This window comes from Pseudopodoces humilis, chromosome 4 (genome assembly GCF_049639895.1).
Source record: "Pseudopodoces humilis isolate 2021_Gansu_Grassland_sample_001 chromosome 4, ASM4963989v1, whole genome shotgun sequence".
NCBI lineage: Eukaryota > Metazoa > Chordata > Aves > Passeriformes > Paridae > Pseudopodoces > Pseudopodoces humilis.
In genome coordinates this window covers 6,152,800-6,176,389 of record NC_142203.1, presented here as the reverse complement: position 1 = coordinate 6,176,389, position 23,590 = coordinate 6,152,800, and the positions used below count along the sequence as shown (strand labels likewise).

Here is a 23,590-nt window from a genome sequence, read left to right as displayed (position 1 = left end):
TAAAGTGATCCTCTGTTTATTCAGTCCCAGAACCAGTGTGACCTCCAGAACGGAATGGTCGCAAAGGGGAGATAAGGATGTGTATATAACTATAACTTGATTGCACACTTTTATTACTGAAGCCTTGTTGATGCCAGTGGAGCTGGGTTTTGACATTACCATTGATGGAGGGTTTTTATTTTGGGTCTTTTTTTTTTTTGAGCTCTTTAAGCAGGAATTCTAACACATACTTCTGCAAGACCTCTTAAAACAATCCCCGTGTATTCAACATTGTTTATATTATTTTGTTCTATTTTGTACAGAAAAAAATTAACCCTAAACAATATTTTTACCATGTAAGCAACAAAGTCAGATAAATGAACTTTCCCATAATCAGCACAAATAAAACTATCCAATTTCCAAAGCATATGGGATTTCATGTTCTTTTCTGCCTTTAAAGTTATGTGCTGCCTAAGGGATAAATGGAAGCACAGGAACAGGTTGTCATATTACTACACATATTTTAAATAAAGTCTGACAAATGTGAAGTAGGGAAATTTTACATGGATTTCAGTGGTGACAGCACCGTTTCAAAAACAAATTATGTGTCCCCATTTCCCTTTACACTTGTCACTCTGACATCTGTGCAGCTTATATGCCTCAAAAGTTTCAAAAATGTGGAAACTGAGATGCAGAAGAACTGTCTGTTTTTTCCCTAGGATAAGCCTACAGTAGCTCCAGGTCACATGCCATATCCTCTTATCAATCTGTAACTCCTGTGCAGTTGTTGGACTTGTGAGTTGCAAATTGGCTAATAATGCATGAGATTGTAGCAGTGCAGAGGTGTTCACTAACTATCACATTTTAGATATCTCTCGATTCCCCCAAGCCACATGAGCCTTGTGTTCCAAAGTCTACACCAGCATGGAATGTGGGATGCCAGGTACATTTTCAGTGACACATTTTGAATGTTTCTCTGTACTCTGTAAGAAACGTACTGAATAATGATTTTAGACATCACTTAGATGGAGACTGGCTTTCCCATTCTACTTGTATAAGGTGAACTCACCATCCTAGGACTAGAAAAAAGGGAATTTTTTTTTCCCCAGTATCCTTCTGATTTATTAAAAGTTTATTTAAACTTCTTCTTAACTGATGCAAAATCTCTATCAATTAACCATGCCTTATTGAAACAGTATATGGCTGTAATCAAACCAAATTACTGTGCAGTAGCTTTCATTATGCAATGACACTTTTTGTGCAGTTTTTGTGAGATTAATTACAAGTCTAGACATTCCTGAAAAGGGAGCAAAAAACCTCCCTGTTTTCAGCTCCTTATGCATATAATGACTGCATTTATAGCAGAAGATGTCCAGTGCTGGCTTTGGTTCAAAAATCTATAGTTCTGGTTTTGTAATAAATCCAACATTTAAGTCCTAAATATATTCCATCAAGCAATGAAACTGGTGGAAATTTTCCTTTTGAAAACATGAGTTTTCAAAATCTGGTATTCATGACCATGGCTGTCACATTATCAGCATGCTGGACAGAAATTGCTATAATGAAACCACTGCACCAGCCACATCAGACAACAGACTTCTCCCCCGTGCTAATGCACACAGAAATCTGCCATCATCAGTCCTTGAATGAAGATCACTGCTCAGGAAGAGCCCATCCTGGAGTTAAAAACAGACACGTGCAAAAACAGAATAAGTCAGGGTCTTGGAATTTAATAAGACCAGGAATTCAAAGGCCAAGGCAGAAAATAAGAATCCAGCTTATTTTCTTATCTTATACAATAAGCTTAAAAATAAGCATCTAGCTTATTTTTTAACTTATCTAGAAAATATGCATCTAGCATGAGACAAGAGGGGTAGCAAATTCAATCATCCTCATAAGAGCTACAGCTGAAGGAGACCATTGAAAATGTCTAGAAGGAGGAAGTGCTGGTTTGGTTTTTTTCCTGCTAGTTTCCATTAAATGTTCAGCTGTACCCAGATGTCCAGCACATTTAATAGCACTGACTAAGCTGTAAAAGATTAGCCTAGAATAAGAAAAGACTAATGAAAAATTAGTTTCAGAGTGTATTAAAATAATTTAGATTTTTTAAAATTTTTTGCACCCAATGACCTGCACAGTACAATCTTTAAAGAGCAAGCTTTTAAAGCCTAAGATAGATTTAATAGATAATATTCACTTCTGATGGAGGCCAGGCAGCCAGATATATGTAGTACTCACTTCAAGAGGAGGAAAGAAGGAGTTAATTTCACACCCCCCCAAAATTCGAAATAAATAATGAAGAAAAGAATATGGGGGCACCTGGGGAATAACAAGGCATGGAGGTCACCAGCAAGGCAGGATTTTGTTCAGATCAGGCCATGCCAGATCAGTCTGACTTTTTCTCAAGCACGGTAAGAGACATTGTTAGTGGGAGAGAAGCAGAAAGTATTGTACCTACTTGACATAAGTAAAGCTTTCAGTACTTGACTCATCTGACAGTCTTACAATAAATTAGGAAAATATTATCAAGGTTATGTGATTTTAAGCTGTTTAGAGACTGGTTGTCTCTACTGAGAGAATGTGTATCAGCTTATCTGAAGATCAAAAGTGGAGGTTCAGGAAAAGCCTTACCTGCTCTGCATTTTTAGTGTTTTTTGTTTGTAACCTCATATGATGGAATAGAAGGTCCACTTATAAAAATTCTGTACACCATAAAATTGGAGAAAGCTGCAAGTATATTGCAGAGTGGGATTAGGAATAAAATAACTTTGCTAAAATTCAATGTCCTTTTTGTAAAGTCAAGAACAGCAGAAAAAATAGAGAAATGTCTTGAAAGTTACACTGGATCAAAAGGCAGATAGGAGTGGTATATGTTGAAAAAAATGGTAAATACATTTATTAATACATTCTATAAAGTTTGTCAGGTCACAACTACAGGAATGCATTTTTGCATTTTCAAATACATTAGTACAAGTTGACACTTTCCTTTAGGAGAAAACAAGAATGACCACAAATCTAGAAAAGACTGACCAAACAAAAGTCCTGCAGTCTTAGAGAGAAGAATGATTGTGTACATGGTAACAAGTATTCAAAAGGCTCTTGCAAATAAAGGAGATAATCTACTTTCTGCCTCTTCCATATATAGGAAATAAAGCAATGGGCTTCATCTGCTCTTGTCAAAATCTAGGTGAGTTGCAGGGAAGTACTTTGTAGCAGTCAGGAAAGCACAGCCCTGTAATAAATTGCTTGGAGAAATTGTAGAGTCTCTAATAGCAGAGGTCTGCAGGAATAAATTGCAAAAACAACTGTTGTAGGTGTAATTGATTCTGCCAGGGAGAATAGAGAGGAATGGATGATTCAGGTTCATTACAGCCCTACTTTTCTACACTTCTGTGTAATGGGTACCATAAATAAAATTAAGGGATAGGGCCAGTGTTTTAAGCCGTTTACATTTGTCCTTTTGTCATAAAATCTTTCAAGTTAGATAGGTACCTGAATTAGTAAACAAAAAAACAAAGAACAAAAGAAACTTTCATGCAGCAAAGCGAGAGCTTTTTGCGAAAAAAGCTTAGATGGAAAGAAAAAAAAAAAAGAAAAACAAGTCTTTCTGTTGCAGTCATATTCATGGAAATCGTTCAGTCATGAGCTGCTATTGTGTGGCCTAGGAGTAAAGGCCAAGATGAAGGCTGCCTCATTTTAAGCAAGTTCTGCAGAGAAGAGCCTGTATGTCGGACTCAGCATGGCCTAGTGTCATGACAAGTGTGACCTCAAAGTTTATCAAAGAGTAAAAAGATTGTACTACTCAATTATTTTATAAAACTTTTCTCCCTGAAAGAGGTTACCTGAGAGGTCTCCATGGTTTCTTATTGGCTGGCATTCTCTACTGAAAATCTGAAGAAAGTGAAAACTGAATATTTTAGTTACAGTGAGAGTACACATAATCATATTTTAATGTGCATGCTATGTTAAACTGCTTTGCAGTGCTGTGCATTTACAAACTGTACATCCAGCCATAGAAATATTTTCCAAGTCTTATCCATATCTTTTATGTGGGGAAAGTGATGTAATTCAGTAATGCCTAGGTTCATAATGTGAGTGATACGGCCTTATACCTGGGCCCAAATCCTCTCATTTCATCACATAACTTAATCATTAAGAGACATAGCACATAAGTAGTAGAGCACAGACTACCTGTCTTACAATGGAAGTGCACAGTGCCCGACTCTGTACTACAAACTGGGAAAGTATTCAGTTATGCAAAGGAACATAACTTTTATTAAAATCAATATACAAGAAATAAGCTGAGAGCAATCAAAATACAGCAGATACAAACTGAGATAAGTGTTAAACAAAGTGGATTATGCTAATTTAACTAAACTTGTTTCTGAGCGAAGAGATTTTAGCTCAGAACACTTTTCATATTTATGTAAGACCAAGCAGTAGTCCTGTAAATACCAAGAGCTTTAATGCTACATGGAGAGCAGAGCTATTTGGACTGAAGAAAATTTGGAAACAGGTCAGTCCCAGGGTATCTACTAAGTAAGATTTTCAGCAGTGCTGAAAATGAGTGTTGCAAGGGGATTGTGGAGCAGAACATGCTCTCAGTGAGTGACAGGGGGCTCAGGCTGGAGGACAGGAGGTTACTACATCTGCTTATTTACCTTTATTAACAAGGCTGTTTGGATGCAGATACCTTCTACAGAAGTTCAGCCAGTTGTCTATCCCTTCAGAGGGCTGGGGGCTTATGAGCCTAGCTGATACTTCCATGGAGAATGGGATATCCATATCCATAAAACCACTGGGGTTTTTTGTTGTGTTGGTTCAGGGAGCTTTTTATCCATGTTGCCCTTCTGTCTGCTAGTTCACAACAAAACTATTGACCCTATTGGCAAAACTCAAAGAATTCTAACATATTATGGAAGATATAACCTGCCAACAGTAGGTCTGCTAAATGAAGGACCTGGCAGCATCCCTGGCCATATGCATGTCTTGTCCCAGCAAACAAGTCAAGCAGGAGAAACAGTAGATGAGAGAGGCAAGAACAGCAAGGACTGATTTTAGGGTGTGACCAGGGCAGGACCTCTGTGGGCTGCAGAGAGATGTCAGAGGAGTTACTATGTCTGGGCAGGAATTCTGAATTAGATGCTGGGAAGATAAGGGGAGGTGTGGTGAAGAGGGAGTAGGTGCGGGTGTTGTGATGAGAGCACATGGAAGAGAGAGAGCTCAGATTATTGCAGTGACAATCTTTGAAAGGCATGGGTAAAGTTATTGAGGCAATTTTCATTTGTTGGGCACCCCCATGTGTGAGTTTTATGCAAATGGTAGGCTGAACAGGGGAGGAAAATATTCCTTCTTGGGTCTTTGTAAGTTTGCAGCAAAAATCCAGTTCACACTCCAAGTTCAATACAAGTTGTTTAAAAAGTCAGTCAGTCATGAGGCACATGCGTGGTTAGCAGATTTTCTCAGTTATAGTTCTTACTGTGTCTGAGAAGGAGCTCCACAAGCCAGTCTCGTTTTTTGATTTATAATGGAGGAAAAGTTGAACAGCTTCTCCTGAAGTTTTTCCCAAAATTCCCTCCTACAAAAATGTGTTTCTGGAAAGAGAAGAAAATTTCTATGTTTTCAGCCTCACAGCATAAAATGTTTTTAAGATTATGGGCATGTGTTAAAAAGGACCTGCTAAAAGACTGCAAACTTGGCTGGAAAATTCCTCTGCACAAATTTGGTCAAGGATTTTTTTTGTGCAGCTGAATTGGAAGTGTCTGTTTTCCATCGAGTGGTTGTGAAATATCTGATTCTTCTCACTCTTGCAGAGGCAGCTAAACTGATTTGCAGCACATGAACATATTTTTCTGTCCACCCCAGTCTGATGGCTTTTGGTCAGCTCCCTGTGTGCCACTCTCAGCTCTGCATGTCAAACACACCACTGCTGTGCTGTGGGAGCATCTTTGCTACACTTACGTCTGGCGTGATGAAGATGGATTTTTATGTAGGGTGGACATGATTTTTTGCAGCCATGCAGATGTGGCTGCATTAAATGATGTAGTAGTGTACAATCCACCAGTTTCCACATGTTGTTGGCTGTTTTTACTTTGGATAATTGAATAGTTACCTCACTGTAGAATACAGCTGGGACAAACACTTAAATTTCACTGTGAAGTAAGGTGAGAGTCTTTGGCTGATCTCTAAATGCTGTATCATGACAAATCCTGTGACTTTAGGATTACAGGCAAAGTCAATAGAGAACACTTATTGCACTGGGAGAAAAATACTCATGAAAAGCACACAGTGTCACTAAAACAATGCCCAAGGACAGAGCAATGTATTCCTCATTAATGTTACTTAATCACTGGTAATTTATAAGAACTAAAATTCCAATGAGATACACAGTCAAGAATTCACCTCAGATTCTAACTCAGGTGCACATTATAGCTGTGTGGTCTAGATGAATATTCAATCTTTTATCATTTCCCACATAAATATGCACAGACACTGGGAGGTTTTGGTAGTGAAAACACAGCTGAGAGAGATGCTGCTAAAATGTAGAATATGAGACTTTTGAATAAGATAATGTGATTCTACCCTTAAGCATTTATCTTCTAAGACTTCAGAGTTTTGTGTGAATATTTTATCAATAAGAAATACAGAATTTCTGTCACTAGTTTATCCTTTTTTTGTCTATCAGTATATTGTATATTATAATTTTTTTCTATTTCTGTTCATAGCAGAGTAAATGGCAGCTTTATGTTCTAGAATTTTTTCTTTCCATTAGTGCAAGGCAGGAATTCAGTGGTGAATCAATTCACATATACTACATGTACTTTGGCAAGACAGAAGGATTTCTGGGGCTTTGCAACTGAGTGGTTTTAAAACTTGTAAGAGGTCTGCACCGAGGGACCGCAAGCATTTTGTAGTTGGCCCAAGACACCTACATCCTTTCTACTCAAATACATCTCTTTAATTGTTTAATAGTTATGTGCCCATTTTCCTATCTCTCAGAATGTTATAATGTGGAGAAACAACCTTCCTCTGAGCCAGACTTTGGCATCTCATCATCTATTAGATTGCTTCTTAGGAGTTACTGCTCTATTAAAATTCAAGGATACTTTCTGAGATGTTTCTGTTCCCAGATGAACATGATGTTACCTTTGCCTTCCAAAATTTTATTTTTTCTGTTCAGATTACGGTATGAGCCCAAGGATCCTTCACTGAGCAAGTTTGCAGAAAAAAGAGCTGCTGAAAATTGGTGAAGTAACTCTGTGTCACACACAGAGCATATATTAATCTAATGCAATAGAGAATTAGAGAGATGTTAACTCATGCTTGACCATTCTCACTTACATGCTTTGACTTTCTCTTTTTCAGTATCTGCATGCAAATGGGATTGTGCATCGAGACTTGAAGCCAGAAAATCTACTCTATGCAACACCAGCACCAGATGCACCATTAAAAATCGGTGAGCAGCACTAAAAGTGTGACGCCTCCGAGTCAGTAATATGTGATAACTGATTAGAGTTGATGCACCTCAAAATCACCCTGCTTGAAGCCAGTGCTTAATGAACAGCATGTTACTTCAGCAGCACAGCTGCACATGATGGTTTCAAAACCAATGCAAAACTAAATCCTTGCTTGGAGAATTTATAGCCAAAATTGTGCCAGCGTGGCAGCGATTAACACACTTAGAAAAAGAAGGATCATGAGAACAGCATAAAGTTCTGTGCACCACTTCTATGCCCCTTTTTTCTGCTAAACTAGTACTTTAAGAGGAAAGATACATTGGTGTGAAAATTAAAATGTGCAGATAAGTGGTAGAAAGATAATTGGGTAAGGCTGGCTTCTGTTTTGAAGGCAGATTTGAGGGACATGGAGAGATTTTTGCAAAGAGCACAGGAAAACTCTCTGAAGCGTGGTCAGCACCACAGAGGGGTGAGGAAGGACAAGGCTGTCCTGATCAGGAATGTATTGTGCCAGTTCTGTTGGAGGTGGCAGACACCTCCAAACGGTATGACCTCCAAAAATTTTGGACATGCCTAGTTTTTGCTTAAGCAACAAGAAGCACCTGTGCCACCCTTCTGGGTTTGAAAATACCACCTGGTGCTCCCTTAGGAGCATGAGTTTTTTCCATGTTCATCAGGCTGGTGTTCATCATGGGTTTCTGGAGACAAATTTCCATGAACTGGCCTCAAGAAATTTAGTATAAATTTCTAGGAACATCTTAGTTCTCAGAATGATGGTATCTTAATTTATATCTTACCCTACTTACCTTTCCTGGAAAGGCTCTAAATTTGATAATATGCGTAATTATCATATGATAATAATGCAGCACCAATGGCTTTGGTTTGACATCCAGAGTGTGTTGGGCTTTTAAAGCATTTCCTAAATGGTAGGATTATTCATCTTCCTGGTGAAGTCATTGCTGTGTTTAAACTGAAATCCAGTTTTGAACTAGTGGCTGTTTTTATAAAAGTAAACTGTTTTCCTAATTAGATAAATAATAATGCAAGAAGGATAGCCATTTAGGAACAAGTGACCTATTTTTATCCTGATCTTGAGCCAAAACATTCCCTTTTATATTTGGTCCAACGAAACAAAATCAAGTCTTTTTTTGCTTTTGATGCAAAGGTGATTTTCGTCACCTAAACCAGAATTTTAATAAGCTCAGTTTATTCTCAGTGAAAAAAAAGAGTTGTGAACAATTCAATGACTTTTGTAAAGGAGTCATACAAGTACAGTATGTATTGTCATGAAGGCCCTTGCTCTGTGAATAGTAATTCAGGGTGGAACATTGCAGAAAGGATGATCAGTACTTCTGTCACCGTCTTTATGCCCCTAGAAGCCTTCTATCAAAATACTGCTGATATTGTGGTTTTGTCTTGCAGAGACTACATGACTGTTGACTAAAAAAGCAACCCAAAATAGTTCTGATAATTTTATTGGGTTACTCACAGAGTAGAAACTGAATATATACCTAAAATATATATCTGGATCTCTGCTTGCATGCCCTTAGGCCTCACAGTGTACTGACTTTGTGCAGTTTTCAGAATAAAATACAAGCTACATTTTTGTCCAGCAGGAGCCAGGAATACTCATTTGTACAGCAAATTTTGCTTCCAGATTGCAGCTTGGGTAGATTCATTAAATCAGTGCTTACCTCTGGAAATGCCAATACCTTCATTTAACATATAAATGTTTATTTAATTGCATATACAACAAACAAACCCCACATTATTACAGGGAGTACAAACATTAATATTCCCAAACCATCTTAACAGCTGACTTTGGACTTTCCAAGATTGTGGAAGATCATGTGACCATGAAGACAGTTTGTGGAACTCCAGGGTACTGTGGTATGTTGTTTTCTTACTTACATTTGCTTTTATAACTGTAAAGTCAACAGAAAGAGGACACTGGAGAAGACCACGAGATCACTCTGTTACCTCATAGAACAGCTGATAATGCAATTCAGGTGACATTGTCATTGTCCATTACCTTGTGTGACATTGCCTGCAAAGCACACACATGTGCCAAGTCTGCTTTAGAGCAGCACCTAATTCCAGTCCAGTTAGTTTCATAAAACTATATTTCATATATTAGCTATTAATGTTCTGGTTTTCTTCTCTTGTGACAGTTACACTACCAATGTAGTCAGTGCTTAGCTCTTTTAATGCCCATCCTCATATACTATAAAAATAGGATAAGGCTTATTCCCATAGAAGAGCCCTCAGAGTTATGTTGACTTGGTGGGAAGGATTGAGGCTGAACATTTCTGCAGAGAAGGGAAGAAAGGAGCTTTATGCCTATAGTCATGTGTCTATAGCAATCCTTGATTTACAACTCAAGTTAACTGACCGTGCAGAAGTCCTGGAAAATATTCAAGCATTACTTTCCAGAATTGGAGGAGACCCAGGAGAAATACTGTTTAAATGCCAAATTAAACTATGAATAATTGATGGTTTCAGGCTGCCAGCTCCCACATCCTGCTCACCCATGTATCGGCAGCTTCTCCAGAAAGGACACAGCAACAAAAACAAAAACTGGAATCTGAATTCTTTGGCATCAAGACTTGACAATCTACAGTCCTTGGGATGTGCAGATTGATGCAGAGGACTGAAGGCAAGAAAGTGGTCACAGAAAACTTAGTTTGCTGCAATGTTGTGCCTTCCATGAACTTAACAAGAAGAGCATCAGTGATTTCTGAGAGCAGCACAAAAAATGAAGCCCAGTGCAAAGCGGTGATTCATGATCAGTCTGTTACAGGCAACATCTAAACTAAAAGCAATGTGTGGGACAAATCCATTCACCAAAAGAAAACTTCTGGAAATCGATCTGGAAAAAAAAAAATACCAAAAGCCATTCTCTTTATGGCTGTGCAAGTGTAATGTGGGGAGGGGAAGAGGTTGCACTGATGTTCGTAGGTACAGCCAGCCCACTGTGCTCCAGGAATGTGGCAGTTATCCCATGTGCATCACAGATCCAGGGACCAGGGCCCTCAAGCTGTGCTTATCAAGCTGCTTGGGTAGACATCGACTCCTCTTTACTGCTGCAGATCTGAAGTCCCCAAAAACTGCCTGGTCTTTCTGTCTGGTCCTCACTGCAGCAGAAGCAAATCTCTGAAATGGTCTGTCTTTCTTTCCAGCTAAAACAGAATATCAAAATTAAGCCCGAAATATAGTGCCAAATAAACAGTCTCATAGAACCATTGACTTAACCATGGACTTAACAATCTTGGAGGTGTTTTCCAACCTTTGACTGAACACCACCATGCTCACTGAACTATGGCACTAAGGGTCATGTCCAGTTATTTCTTGAACACCTCCAGGGATTATGACTCCACCATCTCCCTGGGCAGCTTGTTCCAATGCTTAACCATGCTTTCTGTGAGAAAATCCTTCCTAATGTCCAACCTGAATCTCACCTAGTAAAGCTTGAGCTGTTTTCTCTTGACCCATCATTGTTACGTGGGAGAGAAAGCCAATCCTCACCCCACTACAACCTCTGTCCATGTAGTTGTAGAGACTCCCTGAGCCTCCTTTTCTCCAGGCTGAACATTCACACCTCCCTCTGCTCCTCTTAGTATTTATTTACGAAGTCTATACCTTCACCAGTTTCATTGCCATTCTCTGGACACGCTCCAGCCCCTCAAGGTCCTCCTGGTTGTGAGGGGCCTCAAACTGGACACAACATTTGAGGTGTGACCCCAGCGCAGGGGGGATGGTAACTGCCCCACTATTGCCAGGATGCCCTTGGGCTTCTTGGCCACCTGGGCACAGCTGGCTCATGTTTAGCCACTGTCAACCAGCACACCTGGTCCTTTCCTGCTGAGCAGTTTTCCAGCCACCCTGACCCCAGCCTGTAGCAGGGGGTTGTTCTGGCCCAAGGCAGGACTGACACTCAATCTCACTGAACCTCATGCCATTGGCCTTTCACAGATCCAGCCTCTCCACATCCCTCTGAACAGCTTTCCTAGTTGCCCCTTGACTTAGTGTCATCTGCAAACTGACTGAGGGTGCCCTCCATCTCCCCATCCAGATCACAAATAAAGATATTAAGCAGAATTGGGCCCAACACTGAACCCTGGGGCACCCCACTGGGGTTACATCCACCACCAGCTGGATTTAACTCCATTCACATCACTCCCAGGTCCAGATGTTCAGACAGTTTTTCACCCAGTGACACAGCACCTGTCCAAGCCATGAGCAGCCAGTATCTCCGGGAGAGTGCCACGGGAGACAGTGCCAAAGGCTTTACTGGAGTTCCCATAGACAACATCCACAGCTCTCCTCTCATCTGCCATGTGGATCACCTGCTCATAAAAGGAGATCAGGATGGTCAGGCAGGATGTGCCATTCCTGAACCCCTGTAGGCTGTACCTGGTCCCCTGCACTGTCCTGTATGTGTTGTGCGATCACATTCAAGATGATCTTCTCCATGATCTTCCCTGGCACCAAGGTCTGGCTCACAGGCCTGTACTTCCCTGCATCCATTTTCCTCCCTTTCTTATGGATGGACATCACATTAGCCAACCTCCAAATCATCTGGGACATTCCTAGTTAGATAGGACTGATGATCAGTGATGCAGAGCAGCTTGACAAGCTCCTTCTCCAGCTCCCTCAGCACCCCAGGATGAATCCCACATGGTCCCATGGGCTTGTGGCTCAGCCTCCCTTGTCCTGGATTGCACAGGGTCTGTTCTGCTCTCAGTCCCTGTCTGCCAGCTCAGGGGCTGGCTCCCAGAGGATAAACAGTCCTTGCTGTTGAGGACTGAGGCAAAGAAGGCATTAAGTACCTCAGCCTGTTCCTCATCCTTCATTCCAGTGCTTGCCTCTGCTTCCAGTAAAGGATGGAGATTTTCATTGGCCCCATTTCTGTTGTTGATGTATTTATAAAAACACTAAGCAAAATACTGAAGTTAAAGCATTCACCTTCTTGGTCACATTGTAGCTCCAGTGCAGCTGTAGCTTTCTGTGGTTCTTTTTACAAACTAAAAACAATTTGAATCCAAAGTACACTTCTCATTTAATTCTGGCTCACCTTGGGCATGACTTCTTTTGCTTTATGGTCAGTGAAGGGAATCATTTACCTAATTAAGGGCTTAAATGGATAGTGCCAACTTTTTACAAAAGACACAACTGTGCATGGACTTTAATTGATTTTGTGACTGTTATTTTTTCACTCAGCTTTTGTGTTTACTGACAAGTGTTTTGTCCTCTGCAGCACCAGAGATACTACGGGGATGTGCCTATGGCCCTGAAGTGGACATGTGGTCCTTGGGGATTATCACCTACATCCTGTAAGTGCAGACAGTGCTATAGAGAGGTTCTCTTTTTAGCACCCCCAGGACTTCATGACACTGTGAGCTGTGCCATTGAAGATAAGAGCCTGAACTTTAATTACTATATTCCAAACTTTACTGAAGCAAGTCAAATCCTACAGGAGGATGCTCAGTTTAAATATTTGATAAATATAACAGTTCTTCCTGCACAGCAACAAGATATGTGCAGAATCATGCCATTAGTGTGAACGAGTATAGGCCAAAAGTTCCAAACACTTGTGTTTAAATAGCCATTTTTGTCTAAGTCTTATTGTGGCTAGTCATGATTCAATTGCTAAGAATTGTAATTACTTTATTGTATTGAATGAATTTTTCAAAGGAAGATTACTGAGAAGGGAAAATAGTCTATGATGTATTGACTCCCTTCTTTATGGGAGAATAATTGGAAGACTGAATTTAGACCCTTGGCAATGACATTGCTAAGACAACTGGTGTAGTTATATACAATACCTCTAGGATGCCTTTTATGGGAAGAAAATGAGCTTTTACATATTTACTTGTCTTGGTTTGAAAGACAGATGTCTGCTAAGGAAGGTAGGAGCCTTGAAATGGAAAATGTAAACTCCCTCCCTTCAAATTATTATATTTTTGAAATCAAGGGGCTCTCAGGCAAAAGATACGAGAATAGGAATAACAGTTCTTTACTAGTACATATAATAAGGCAAACAAAACAACAACTCTGGCATTAACAAGAACCAGAAACAGGACCCAGTGACTGCCTGCTCGGCCTCAAGCTGAGGGAGCTCATGGTGGTGGCAGCTCAGTCCCGACAGGAAGGGATGGGACAGAGGCTTTGCTGCACAAACCCTGGGGCAGCCAGGTCCCGGTGCTCAGCAGGACTCTTCTCTCTGGGAGTGGGACCCCTAACTCTTTGGGGTTTTTTTAAGTACCAATAAAGACCCAGTAGCTAGTTTCCTAGCAACTTTTGGGGAAAAAAAACCCTGTAAGTGAGAAAGAAAGCAAGCCAACCCCCAACAGTGCCTTAAAGATATGGAGGGTTTTATACATGTGGGCCATTGTCCCTCCCCTGGTACTTGCTATGTCCAGCAAGTATAGTGTGCAATAACACAGTTCTTTTCATCTTTTGCAAAGAAAATAACTATATTCTCTAGGGTTTATACTAAAAGTCCATGTAAGGATATATAAACACTCTGATGGTAATGTCAGAAAAAAATCATCTTTTGTTCTGCACATAAGCCTCCAATAGTTCAAAGGTCTCTTTTTGGGTACCTGTAAATAATAGGCTACAATATTCCTATTTGCCATTTTGTTATTTGCTCCTTTTTAAATGTGTCTATCTTTGTCTCAAGGTCTGGTTTAAGATCCAGACCTTGTGTTGAGGATCACATCTCAGATATTGCCTGCCAGGTGCTCATTTCTTGCAACTTTTAAGGTTTCCATTCAGAGATGTGAAATTTGCCAGCAAGATGGCCCCCAAGACTGGAGAGGTGACTTTTGTTGCCCCTTTAAAAAGCCACCTAGGTTAAGTTATGGCCTTTCCTAGTTACTCAAGGCTTAATGAAGCTGTTGCATTTCAAACTAAGAGCCTTTTTTAAGCAGAACTTGTTTTCAAGTGTAAGTAAGCTCCAATCAAACTCCATACAATTCCTATCTGAATATCTGGAGTGGCATTTTCTATATGCAGCTTCTCAAAACCTTCCAGCTATTCAGGGGATGCTCCCAAGCCACACTAAACCTCTGCAGGTGCATAAATATGAGCGTGTGAGTTCTTGCCCTGGATGGGGCTGCATGACTATAGATACTCTTCTATTCTTCCTCCGTCTAATCCTGTCCTACTCCCACCTCAAAATCCAATTTGATATACAGGAACAAGACAGGCAAAAATCTACCTGGCTGTCTCGTCCATTTGCTTTAACAGTACTCCACATTTAAAACTCTCCTATTGTGTATAAAGTTTTGTTGATCTATGTCTGATGGATTAGAAACTGAGACCAGAAAGGTACATGTGAAATTACTAAGTCATTAATCCTGGAGCCCAGAGGACAATGTTGCCTGTCTCAGTCTTATAGTTCAGTATAGGAAAACTACTTACATAGAGTCAAAAAAATATAATAAAAAAATTTCCTGTATGCCCCCCCAGAATGGAGTGGATGTAGGAGTTAACAGCCATTAAAGAGTTAAAGAGGATCTGCATAAAACTGTATCTTGTCATTAACCAAAGTGAACTTGCTATTTGATCAAAAAAAACTTTGGCACATATTCTGACAGAAGTTTTTCCTGAGCCAAATTATAGTAAGACCTATTTGTGATAACTGTCATAATTCAAGGGAAGCCACATGTAGTATAGTTTTAAAAGTCAAGAGAAGCAGTCCTTTTGTGTGCTTAAAGCAGCTTTGAAATCCTTCTGCATGTTTGAGATGAAGACAGTGGTTGACAAATACAGAAGCTTTGCCTGTAGTTGAAATTGCATGGATTTAATTAAAGGTGTTATTTTACTAAGTTGCTTAAAAGGACACAAAACATCATCTGGTCATTTTTAGTTGTTTTTTAAGCTGTCTACATTGACTTTTCCTTTATTGGTAGGCAACTGATATAAAGTGAATCACAATAGTAAAATGTTCTTTCAAAATAAAATTAAATCAAGTGCAGCCACACTAGTCTTGCACTGATTTAATTAATCTAATCTGAAATATCCAGGTTTACTTGCCTATTTTGGCATGTAGCCAAAAAAAAAAAAAATCTGTCTGCTGAAGTGAATTTTTAATTAGAAGCTATCTATTGACATTGTTAATAGGAGAACAATAGATGATGGTAGTGAGTTCAGTTAGGAGGCTTCCAGCACAGTCACAGCAAGGTTTAAGGAGGTTCTTACTATCATAGGTTACTGGGATCCAAAAGGCAGTTCGGGCTGAGTCAGTGAGGGGCACTGCTCAGGGGTGTTCCATGGGAACAGCAGGGACCTGCTGCAAGTCCAGAAATGCTGATGGGAGAGGCAGCAAACAGGAGGAGAGCAGCAGAGGGGCTCTGGCTGGCCACCACCTCCTGAAGCACAAGGTTTGGAGGCTGGATCCTTGTGTTTTAATACGTCTCTGCCAGACTTGGAAAAATAACGTGCTCAGAATGTGCCTACAATGAGGTGTTTCCCCTCTTCAGCAGTGGAATGTGATGCAGCTGTTCCACCCACAGCTATGTACCACTCCCAAAACCACATTTCTTCCTTGAACCTCAGCCTCCTTTTTCAGAACAGTAAGCACATTGTATTTAAAAAAACAGAAACAGGTTAAAATGTAAGGCTTTTCTAAATTGGTTGCTGTCTTGATCTTTATGATCTGCTTTTGTTTTCCTCTCATCATCTTAACTGCTTGTTGCATTTTCTGGAGGCAGAGGAGCAGAAAGACTTTCTCTGTTAAGCTCACATCACATACTGGCTGAATAGGAAATTCACTTCAAAAATCTGATTATGTGTGCAGGCATGATTAAGGTGATTTTATCACTTCACTAAGTGATAAAAAAAGACATTATACAAATGGAAACCACATTTATGAATCTGCTTTCCCTGGGGCCAGCTGTGTGGATCTCTGTATTATTCAATATATTTATAAATGCAGTCATTTAGTGAGATCACAAGACTTCTAGATTGTATGTAGGTTACCTAAGTAAAGATGAGGGCTGATCATGAAAACTTACCAAAGGTTTTACATGTTGTGGCTAATAGGATGAAAAAATGTACATGAATAAAAATCAGTCCTAACTGGATATATAAAAACTTGTAACTTCACGTGTAAGATGAAGTTTCCTCAGCTAATTTCTATTCCTCTGGCAAGAGTTATAGGGGTTCTGATAAATGCTTCATGATCCTGTTTTAATAGTTCCAATTAAACACATGTGAAAATAGAAAAATTACTATTAGAAAAGTCTTTCCCAGTGCTTAAGAATACATCTGGCCACATTGCTCCCTGCTCTGTAGAATTAGGGATTCTTGAGTCCATCCAGTCTGGTTTCCCAAAGTGATCTACAGAACACAAAGTAGGGAAAAGTACTACCATGAACAGTTTCTAACAACACAAGACTAATTAAACTTGGATAAATTAATTTCTTTTTTATCCTTTCAGACTTTGTGGCTTTGAACCATTTTATGATGAAAGGGGAGATCAGTATATGTTTAAGAGGATCCTGAGCTGTGAATATGACTTTGTGTCCCCCTGGTGGGATGATGTGTCTCTGAATGCCAAGGATTTAGTAAGTAAAGCAAAAATGAGACTTGCTGTATTTAGTATTTTTGTCACTGAGAAAGAGTCCATTTTGGGGTGGGGCAGGATAATTCATTAATTAATTGATCATAGTTGTTTCCTCTTGTCTTTGCTTTATTATGGTGCTGTGATTTTGCACTCAAAACATAGATACTCAGGTTCTTCTGTGAAGTAAACCATAGATTGTTGGCAGCTGTCACAGTGCTCATGTGAAGCTCTTACAGATCCGAAGTGTTTCATCATTCCTCTTTTCCAGGCAAACACACCTTCAGGGGAATGTAGAAACAAGCCCTTCTTTTTGTGCAGTTTTCAAGCCTGAATTTTGGGGAAGAATATAAAAAGGAATGACACTTCCCCCCCCCCACACTGCTTTTTCTGACATGCTTTTTGTGTACATTCAAGTTTTTTTTAGTAGATGAGAAAAGATTGACTACTTTTAAATATGCTCCATTAGAAAAATGCAAGGGCTGGCATGCTATCTGCACCGTATTCTTTTATTACTGGATAAAGTAACTTGGATCCAGGAGACACTGATCTGCAAAGATAGGTATGCTTGAGTCTGACTTTGTCAATAATATTTTTCATAATTCAGTTATTTCATTAGCACTGAAAACACAAGTGCTTAGTTCCATATATTCTTATGCAAGCTGTGTCAAAACATACTATGTCATTAATGTTAGTGAAGTACTTCAGGATATTTCAAATGGAAGGATTGTACAAGTTCAAAGTACTTTTTTGTTGTTTTATGAGATGTGAAATTTTTCTAAGGCAAAAAATGTATAATTTAATGCCAGATAAACAGCAGTCTACAGGTAAAGCTTTTGTCCTAACTGCTCCATACTGTTTTAGTAAAGTGAAGCTCAAACTTTCAGGTTTGAACTTTTCATAGCAAAACTGTAGATAAGGATGATGACCATGACTCTCAAAACCCATGCTGTTCAGTGCTCAGTGTTCAGCTGAAGTGATTTGCTTAACTCAATATTTTCCTTGGAGACACCCACAATGCCTGTTCTCCTCCATGCACTTCAGGGCACCAACTTTCTTTAAAAGCTCTTTGTAGGGAGATTTCAGAGAACCCTAAAGCAAGTTTTCCCTCAGCCTTGGGCACATAGGAGCAGTGAAGCCCTGTGCCATGCACTCTACTCCAAGAGGGTCTGCAGTCAGGAGAGCTGGGTAAGTGTGGGTCTGCAGAGTGCAGTCTGCTTACTTTGTTACTCCATCCTCACCTTTCTTTTTTTAAAACACCACTTGTCCAGAGATATAATAAAACCCATGGAATGTCGCTTGACTGGACACACCCTGTATCCAGCAGGACTGTCTCCAGTCCCAGGGGTATGTTTGCAGTGCCTTTTTCCCAAAAATATCTTACAGTCATGTTTGTAGAAGTCCAGGTTTGCTGGCTTTGATGACAGAAGGAATGGTGCAAACAGCATTAGTTTCAGAGTGAGCTAAGACAGAAACACTTGTACAGTTCTTTTTTTTATGTGTACATGAGGTTTTACAATAACTGAAAGAAACATTTCCTTTATGATGTACCTGACAGGGACTGAGTGGAACAAGTCTGCATGAGCTGCATATGCATAATTTAAACTTTCTAATCCAGTCCAAATCCAAAAGCAGAGATACTTCTTAGAGATTCTGAGACTCTCTTAGGGTTTTTCTGACAATTCAGACATGAAAGAGCCTATGATAGATACAGGTCATCTGCGTTGGTGATACCCTTCATATGTTGGTAACCAGTTGATTCTTTCTCTTCTCTCTTCCCCCTTAGTGGCTGTCTTAATCAGATGTTATTTATGGAGGACCAAGAAATGCCAGAAGTAGAATACTTACAAAAACACAAATGAAAATTCTTGTTGGTCTCTTAGAATGTCTCACCTAAGATGCTTCCCAAATGAAGACCAGAACCCCCAAATGCAAAACTAGGTAAATTTGAATGAAGAATAAGGTTGACAGTCTTTTGTATTTCTTGCTTGTGATGCAGGTTAAAAAGTTGATTGTTTTAGACCCCAAGAAACGCCTCACCACTCTACAGGCTTTGCAGCACCCATGGGTCACAGGGAAGGCAATAAACTTTGCACATATGGACAACGCACAAAAGAAACTTCAAGAATTCAATGCCCGGCGTAAACTTAAGGCAAGTCTCTGCTCATAGTCTCTGTTTTGGCTATGAAAGCATGCAATTAAATTAGTGGCCTTGCAGAAACCTTGTACATTTTTGAGGACAATATTCCATGATGTTATGGAAGGTTTTTATTTAAGATGTCTGATGAAGATTGAAGAAGTCTGAAGCTGATTTAGTCAATGACTGAAGCCAAACAAATAAAAAGTGTGAAGTTGATTGAAAACTTTATCTACACAGATAGGACTGCTGAGGATGTACACAGCTCTCACAAAGTCCTTACTTTTCATCTTTATTTCCCTTCTTCCTTTCTTGCTTCTGTCCATCCATCTGTATTGCTGGTGCATCCTTAGAATCCTGACCAGAAATAACAACATACTGAGTAATTTCTTAATGAGTATCCATAAATCTAGAAGAAAATTAGTCTATTAAAGCATGTTTTGACCCCTAACCCTCCCTCAGTTACCCATACCTATCAACACAAAGCAGGAGGTTTAAGCCATCCTTCTGTATGATCTAGATTCAGCATTTCAGATATGTAGGTCCACAAAATGTTCCCAGGATGCTCCTTTACCATCCAGTCTACATATCTACCATGGGACAAACCAGGGAAACATCTTTAGGTGCAAACAGCAGGCAACTGGGAACCCGACTGACATAGTATCAGGAAACTTTCTTCTCCCCTAAACTGTTCTTCAGTTTTTAAAGATTTCCATCTGCTCAGGAGATAATTCCAGGGGTACTTCAGCACAGAAATTGTTAGCAACAGCTACAGTGAAGCTGCCCTTGTAGCCCTGGGGAATAATAGTAAAAAATAACCTGAGAGCTTTAGTGAATTCCATAGAGATACCAATTCACAAAAAACTGACCCTTAACTCTGTCTTTGCTGTATTTTTTTTAGTAGAGAACTGTTGCAGAGAATCTCCACGGGGTAAAGAAATTTGTTTTGTCACTTACAAAGTTCTCAGAGACATTGATGTTTTGATTTTGTTTTTCTTTATATTTTTATACCAGAGACATTTTTTTAAAGTTTATTTTATTTAGACCCCTACAGTAAATCAATTCATTCTTTTGTGATTACAGACTATCGCTTTTTTTAAGTTTATTTCTTCAGTGTTTCTCTGTTAAGATAAAATTATCAAATCTCCAATTATGAAGAGGATTGATTGAAGGCAGCAGTCCTTGTAGAGTTAATAATTTCCCACAAATATATGTGTAAAAGAAACAATAAATTTTTAGACAATTCCAAAAAAAATAGAACCAAAGCAGACATTAAAGTAGTAAGTACACACTTTAGCTGTTGTTTTCTTAGTAAGAATAATATATAATTATCTCCGCTTTCCCAACATATAAAAGTTCATCAGCAGGCTTTCTTTATGTAGACAGATTTTAAAGGGTAACTCTAAAGGTCTCAGTCAGGATTTGGTTTCTCATTGGCTGTGTTGGATTTGTTTCATAAACATCCAACACTGCTTGTGAGAGTAAATTACATGGAAAGTACCTTTAGACATTATAATATTGCCATTGACAAGCCATTGAGTGGCTTGCTGTGTTTGTAATCAGTTTTCTAAAGTCCTCTCATCGCTAATGTGGATGTCTGTAGTTTTTCCTTTAAGAGGTCTAGTCTCTCAAAATTCTTGCCACTTTCTTTGGTTTATACATTACAGCATTTCTTCATTATCTGTTGCAGCTGATTCTTTTTTATTGACCGTGTTTATGTTATCTGTTTTTCATTAACATATTCTTTTTTCCTTTTTACTTTTTGTGGAAGTTTTTTTGTTTCTTTCTTTTTTGTGTGGGGTTTTTTTTTTTTTTTTAATATGTGTGTGATTACCTCTCCAAAGAATCCTCAAAACTTGCTATGCTCTTCATCTCTTCCTGCAGACCCACTTCTTTAATGTCTAAGCAAAAGCTGCCAAGTCAAAAATAGCTTGAGTTGTCACACACAGAAATTAGCATTTATTTTCTTCACCTCTGTATGTCTGGGTTTTTTTCAGGCAATAAAACTCTTCAAGGCAAAGGCTAATATAACTGTCTTCCTGTGTGTCTTCATTTTGTGATATTTCATGTGATATGAAAGCCTACCCCCAGTGTGTATTTTTATATATTTATACTTAGGAAGTTGCCCATGTGGTCTGCAGCATTGTGCTTGGAATATGCAATAGTGATAAATATTGTGTTCCTTCTTGAAATATTCATGGAATAATCAGTGATAATACTATTGTTATTATTATGACAGAAGGTGATGACTTTATTTTTTGCCATCCAGCCTAATCATGGGACACCTGAACTATTTTCTAAACAACACCAAAAACAACAAAACCAAAAACCCCAAAAAAAACCCAAAAACAAAACTGAAAAACCCAAACAAACAAAAAAAAAACCAAAACCCCACACACAAAAAAGAAGCAAAAAACAACAAAAAAAAGAAAAAACCAAAAACAACCCACAAAACACCAGCAGGCATAGCTGAAAACCAGTTGTGTTCATGTCACCCAGCAGGTAACCTTGTGAAAGCAGCAGTTTTAAACCTCAGCCCAGTATCCCAGGCGGCCTTCTGAGTTGGCCCAGGCCCAGGCAGGTTTCCACAGGTGACATTCCCAGGAAGACTAGGTGCAGTGGCATTCCCTATGGGGCAGTGCTGAGGCCGCGGTGCCGACGGGCCGTGCCCCCTAAGGAATGTTTGCTTGGACCTCTCTCTCTCAGGCCGCCGTGAAAGCCGTGGTGGCCTCCACGCGCCTCGGCAGCGCCAGCACCCACAGCGCCCACGACAGCCACAAGCCCAGCCACAGCACCCACGACACCCAGCCCGAGGAGAAACCCACTCAGGAAGCAGCAGCAGCAGCGGTTCCAGAAGAAATGCCTTAGGTGGATGTTGCTGATGCCGGCAGAGATGTGTCATTTCATACACCAGCTACCTTGTCACCCAGCGAGACAGTAAGCTTGGCCTCTCTGGTTCTGCTTCGGGGCGCCACAGGCCCTGCCTGGTGATCCTACCTTCAGTGCATGTGACTGCTTATGGAAGTAGTAAACTGTACCGCTAGGCATGTCATGGAAACAGTGTCATTTGCAGTAATACCGGCAGGTGAAAACATGGGGATTACTAACTACCTACCATAATATGTATTCTTCATCTATCTAGTGTTCCTAGGTGGCATTTGAAACAAAATGCTGTTTTGTTTGGTTTTATGGAAGTAGGTGTCTTATCTATGTTGAGTTTCTTTGAACTGTTTCCTTCCAGATTCATAGTCCTTCAGCAAACAAAACGGAAGGAAATATCAAACCAATGCTTTTAAAACTTATGCATGAAATAATTTATTTTATCTGTAATACTGAAAAGTTATTTGGGGATTTACATGCAAAAAAAAAAAAAAAAAAAAAAACCCAAGAAAAAAACATTCCAGTACTTCTGAGAAGAAATTGAAATGGTAGTTCCACTGGGCATGAAAACATATATTGTGCAAGCTTGCATTGAGAATGCCTTATTCTGACTTTTCCTGTTTATATACAGTATTTTAATAACAACCAAAATTTCTCAGATTTCTGCCATTCCATTCCATGGTCAAGTGTTAGCAAAACAAAACTATAGACTTAACAAGGATTAGAGTACATGCAAATTTTTGGCATACCATTATATTTATTCATTAAAATTCTAATCTGCAGCTAGAAGACATTTTATAGGCCCTACGGGAATAATCTGCATTTAAATAAGTTGTAAGTGCTTGAAGGAAGCTATGCCACAGCTTTCTGATTTTGCTTCCGGGAAACACTCTTACGCAAGGTCTAGGAGCAAGCAGTATAATCTAGTCGGTTCCTGTGTAGTTTAACCTCATGAGTGAGCAGTTTCCACTTGTAATTAGCCCACATTTTCCAAACAAAGGACCCCTCCTGTAAAGTTATCTACCAGCACCAATCTTGCATCTGCCCAGAGGTATTCTTGAGTTAGCAGCTGTGTGCATCAATCAGCTTGCAAAAGTAGGGTCAGGCCCTTCAGCTATCTTGATGTTTTTGTTGAATGTGATTGATAGGAACTGAAAAACTAATGTGCATCAGTGTGTATGACCACTTACACTTGTTTGTTATCTATTTGAAAGCATGTGACTATTGTACTGATATATTACAAAAATGTCAAAAAGAACCTGATGTACAAAAATGTTATTTGTGCTTGTTAAACTTTTTAATACTGATAGTTACCTACCATCCTAATACAATCATCATTCCTCTTTTGCTTTAATGTTTTCATGTTGTTGTTAGGCCTTGCACAACTTGCCTTGAAAAAGTATAGCAGATACTGAAAAACCAAGACTTTAATAAAACATTCAATAACTACATTTCCTGATGAAATTAAAGGGTAATACAATGTTATTCGTATGGTAGATTTAATAAATAAAATGTGCTCTAAATTAATATATAAAGGAGGATTAAAGATCCTGTCTTTACTGTGTG

The 23,590-nt window shown here is 39.3% G+C and overlaps 1 protein-coding gene across 1 annotated transcript in view; it reads left to right on the top strand.

The window, feature by feature from the left end:
• The window catches only part of CAMK4 (calcium/calmodulin dependent protein kinase IV), a 148,621-nt gene extending 125,062 nt beyond the window's left edge, over positions 1 to 23,559 (top strand). Inside the window, exons 6-11 of the mRNA XM_005529992.3 lie at positions 7,345 to 7,435; positions 9,252 to 9,326; positions 12,694 to 12,769; positions 16,885 to 17,011; positions 19,007 to 19,159; positions 21,851 to 23,559. Coding sequence (XP_005530049.2) covers positions 7,345 to 7,435; positions 9,252 to 9,326; positions 12,694 to 12,769; positions 16,885 to 17,011; positions 19,007 to 19,159; positions 21,851 to 22,012 — 684 coding nt within the window. The 3' untranslated portion in view covers positions 22,013 to 23,559. The remainder of the gene's footprint in view (positions 1 to 7,344; positions 7,436 to 9,251; positions 9,327 to 12,693; positions 12,770 to 16,884; positions 17,012 to 19,006; positions 19,160 to 21,850) is intronic.
• The last annotated feature ends 31 nt before the right edge of the window (positions 23,560 to 23,590 follow it).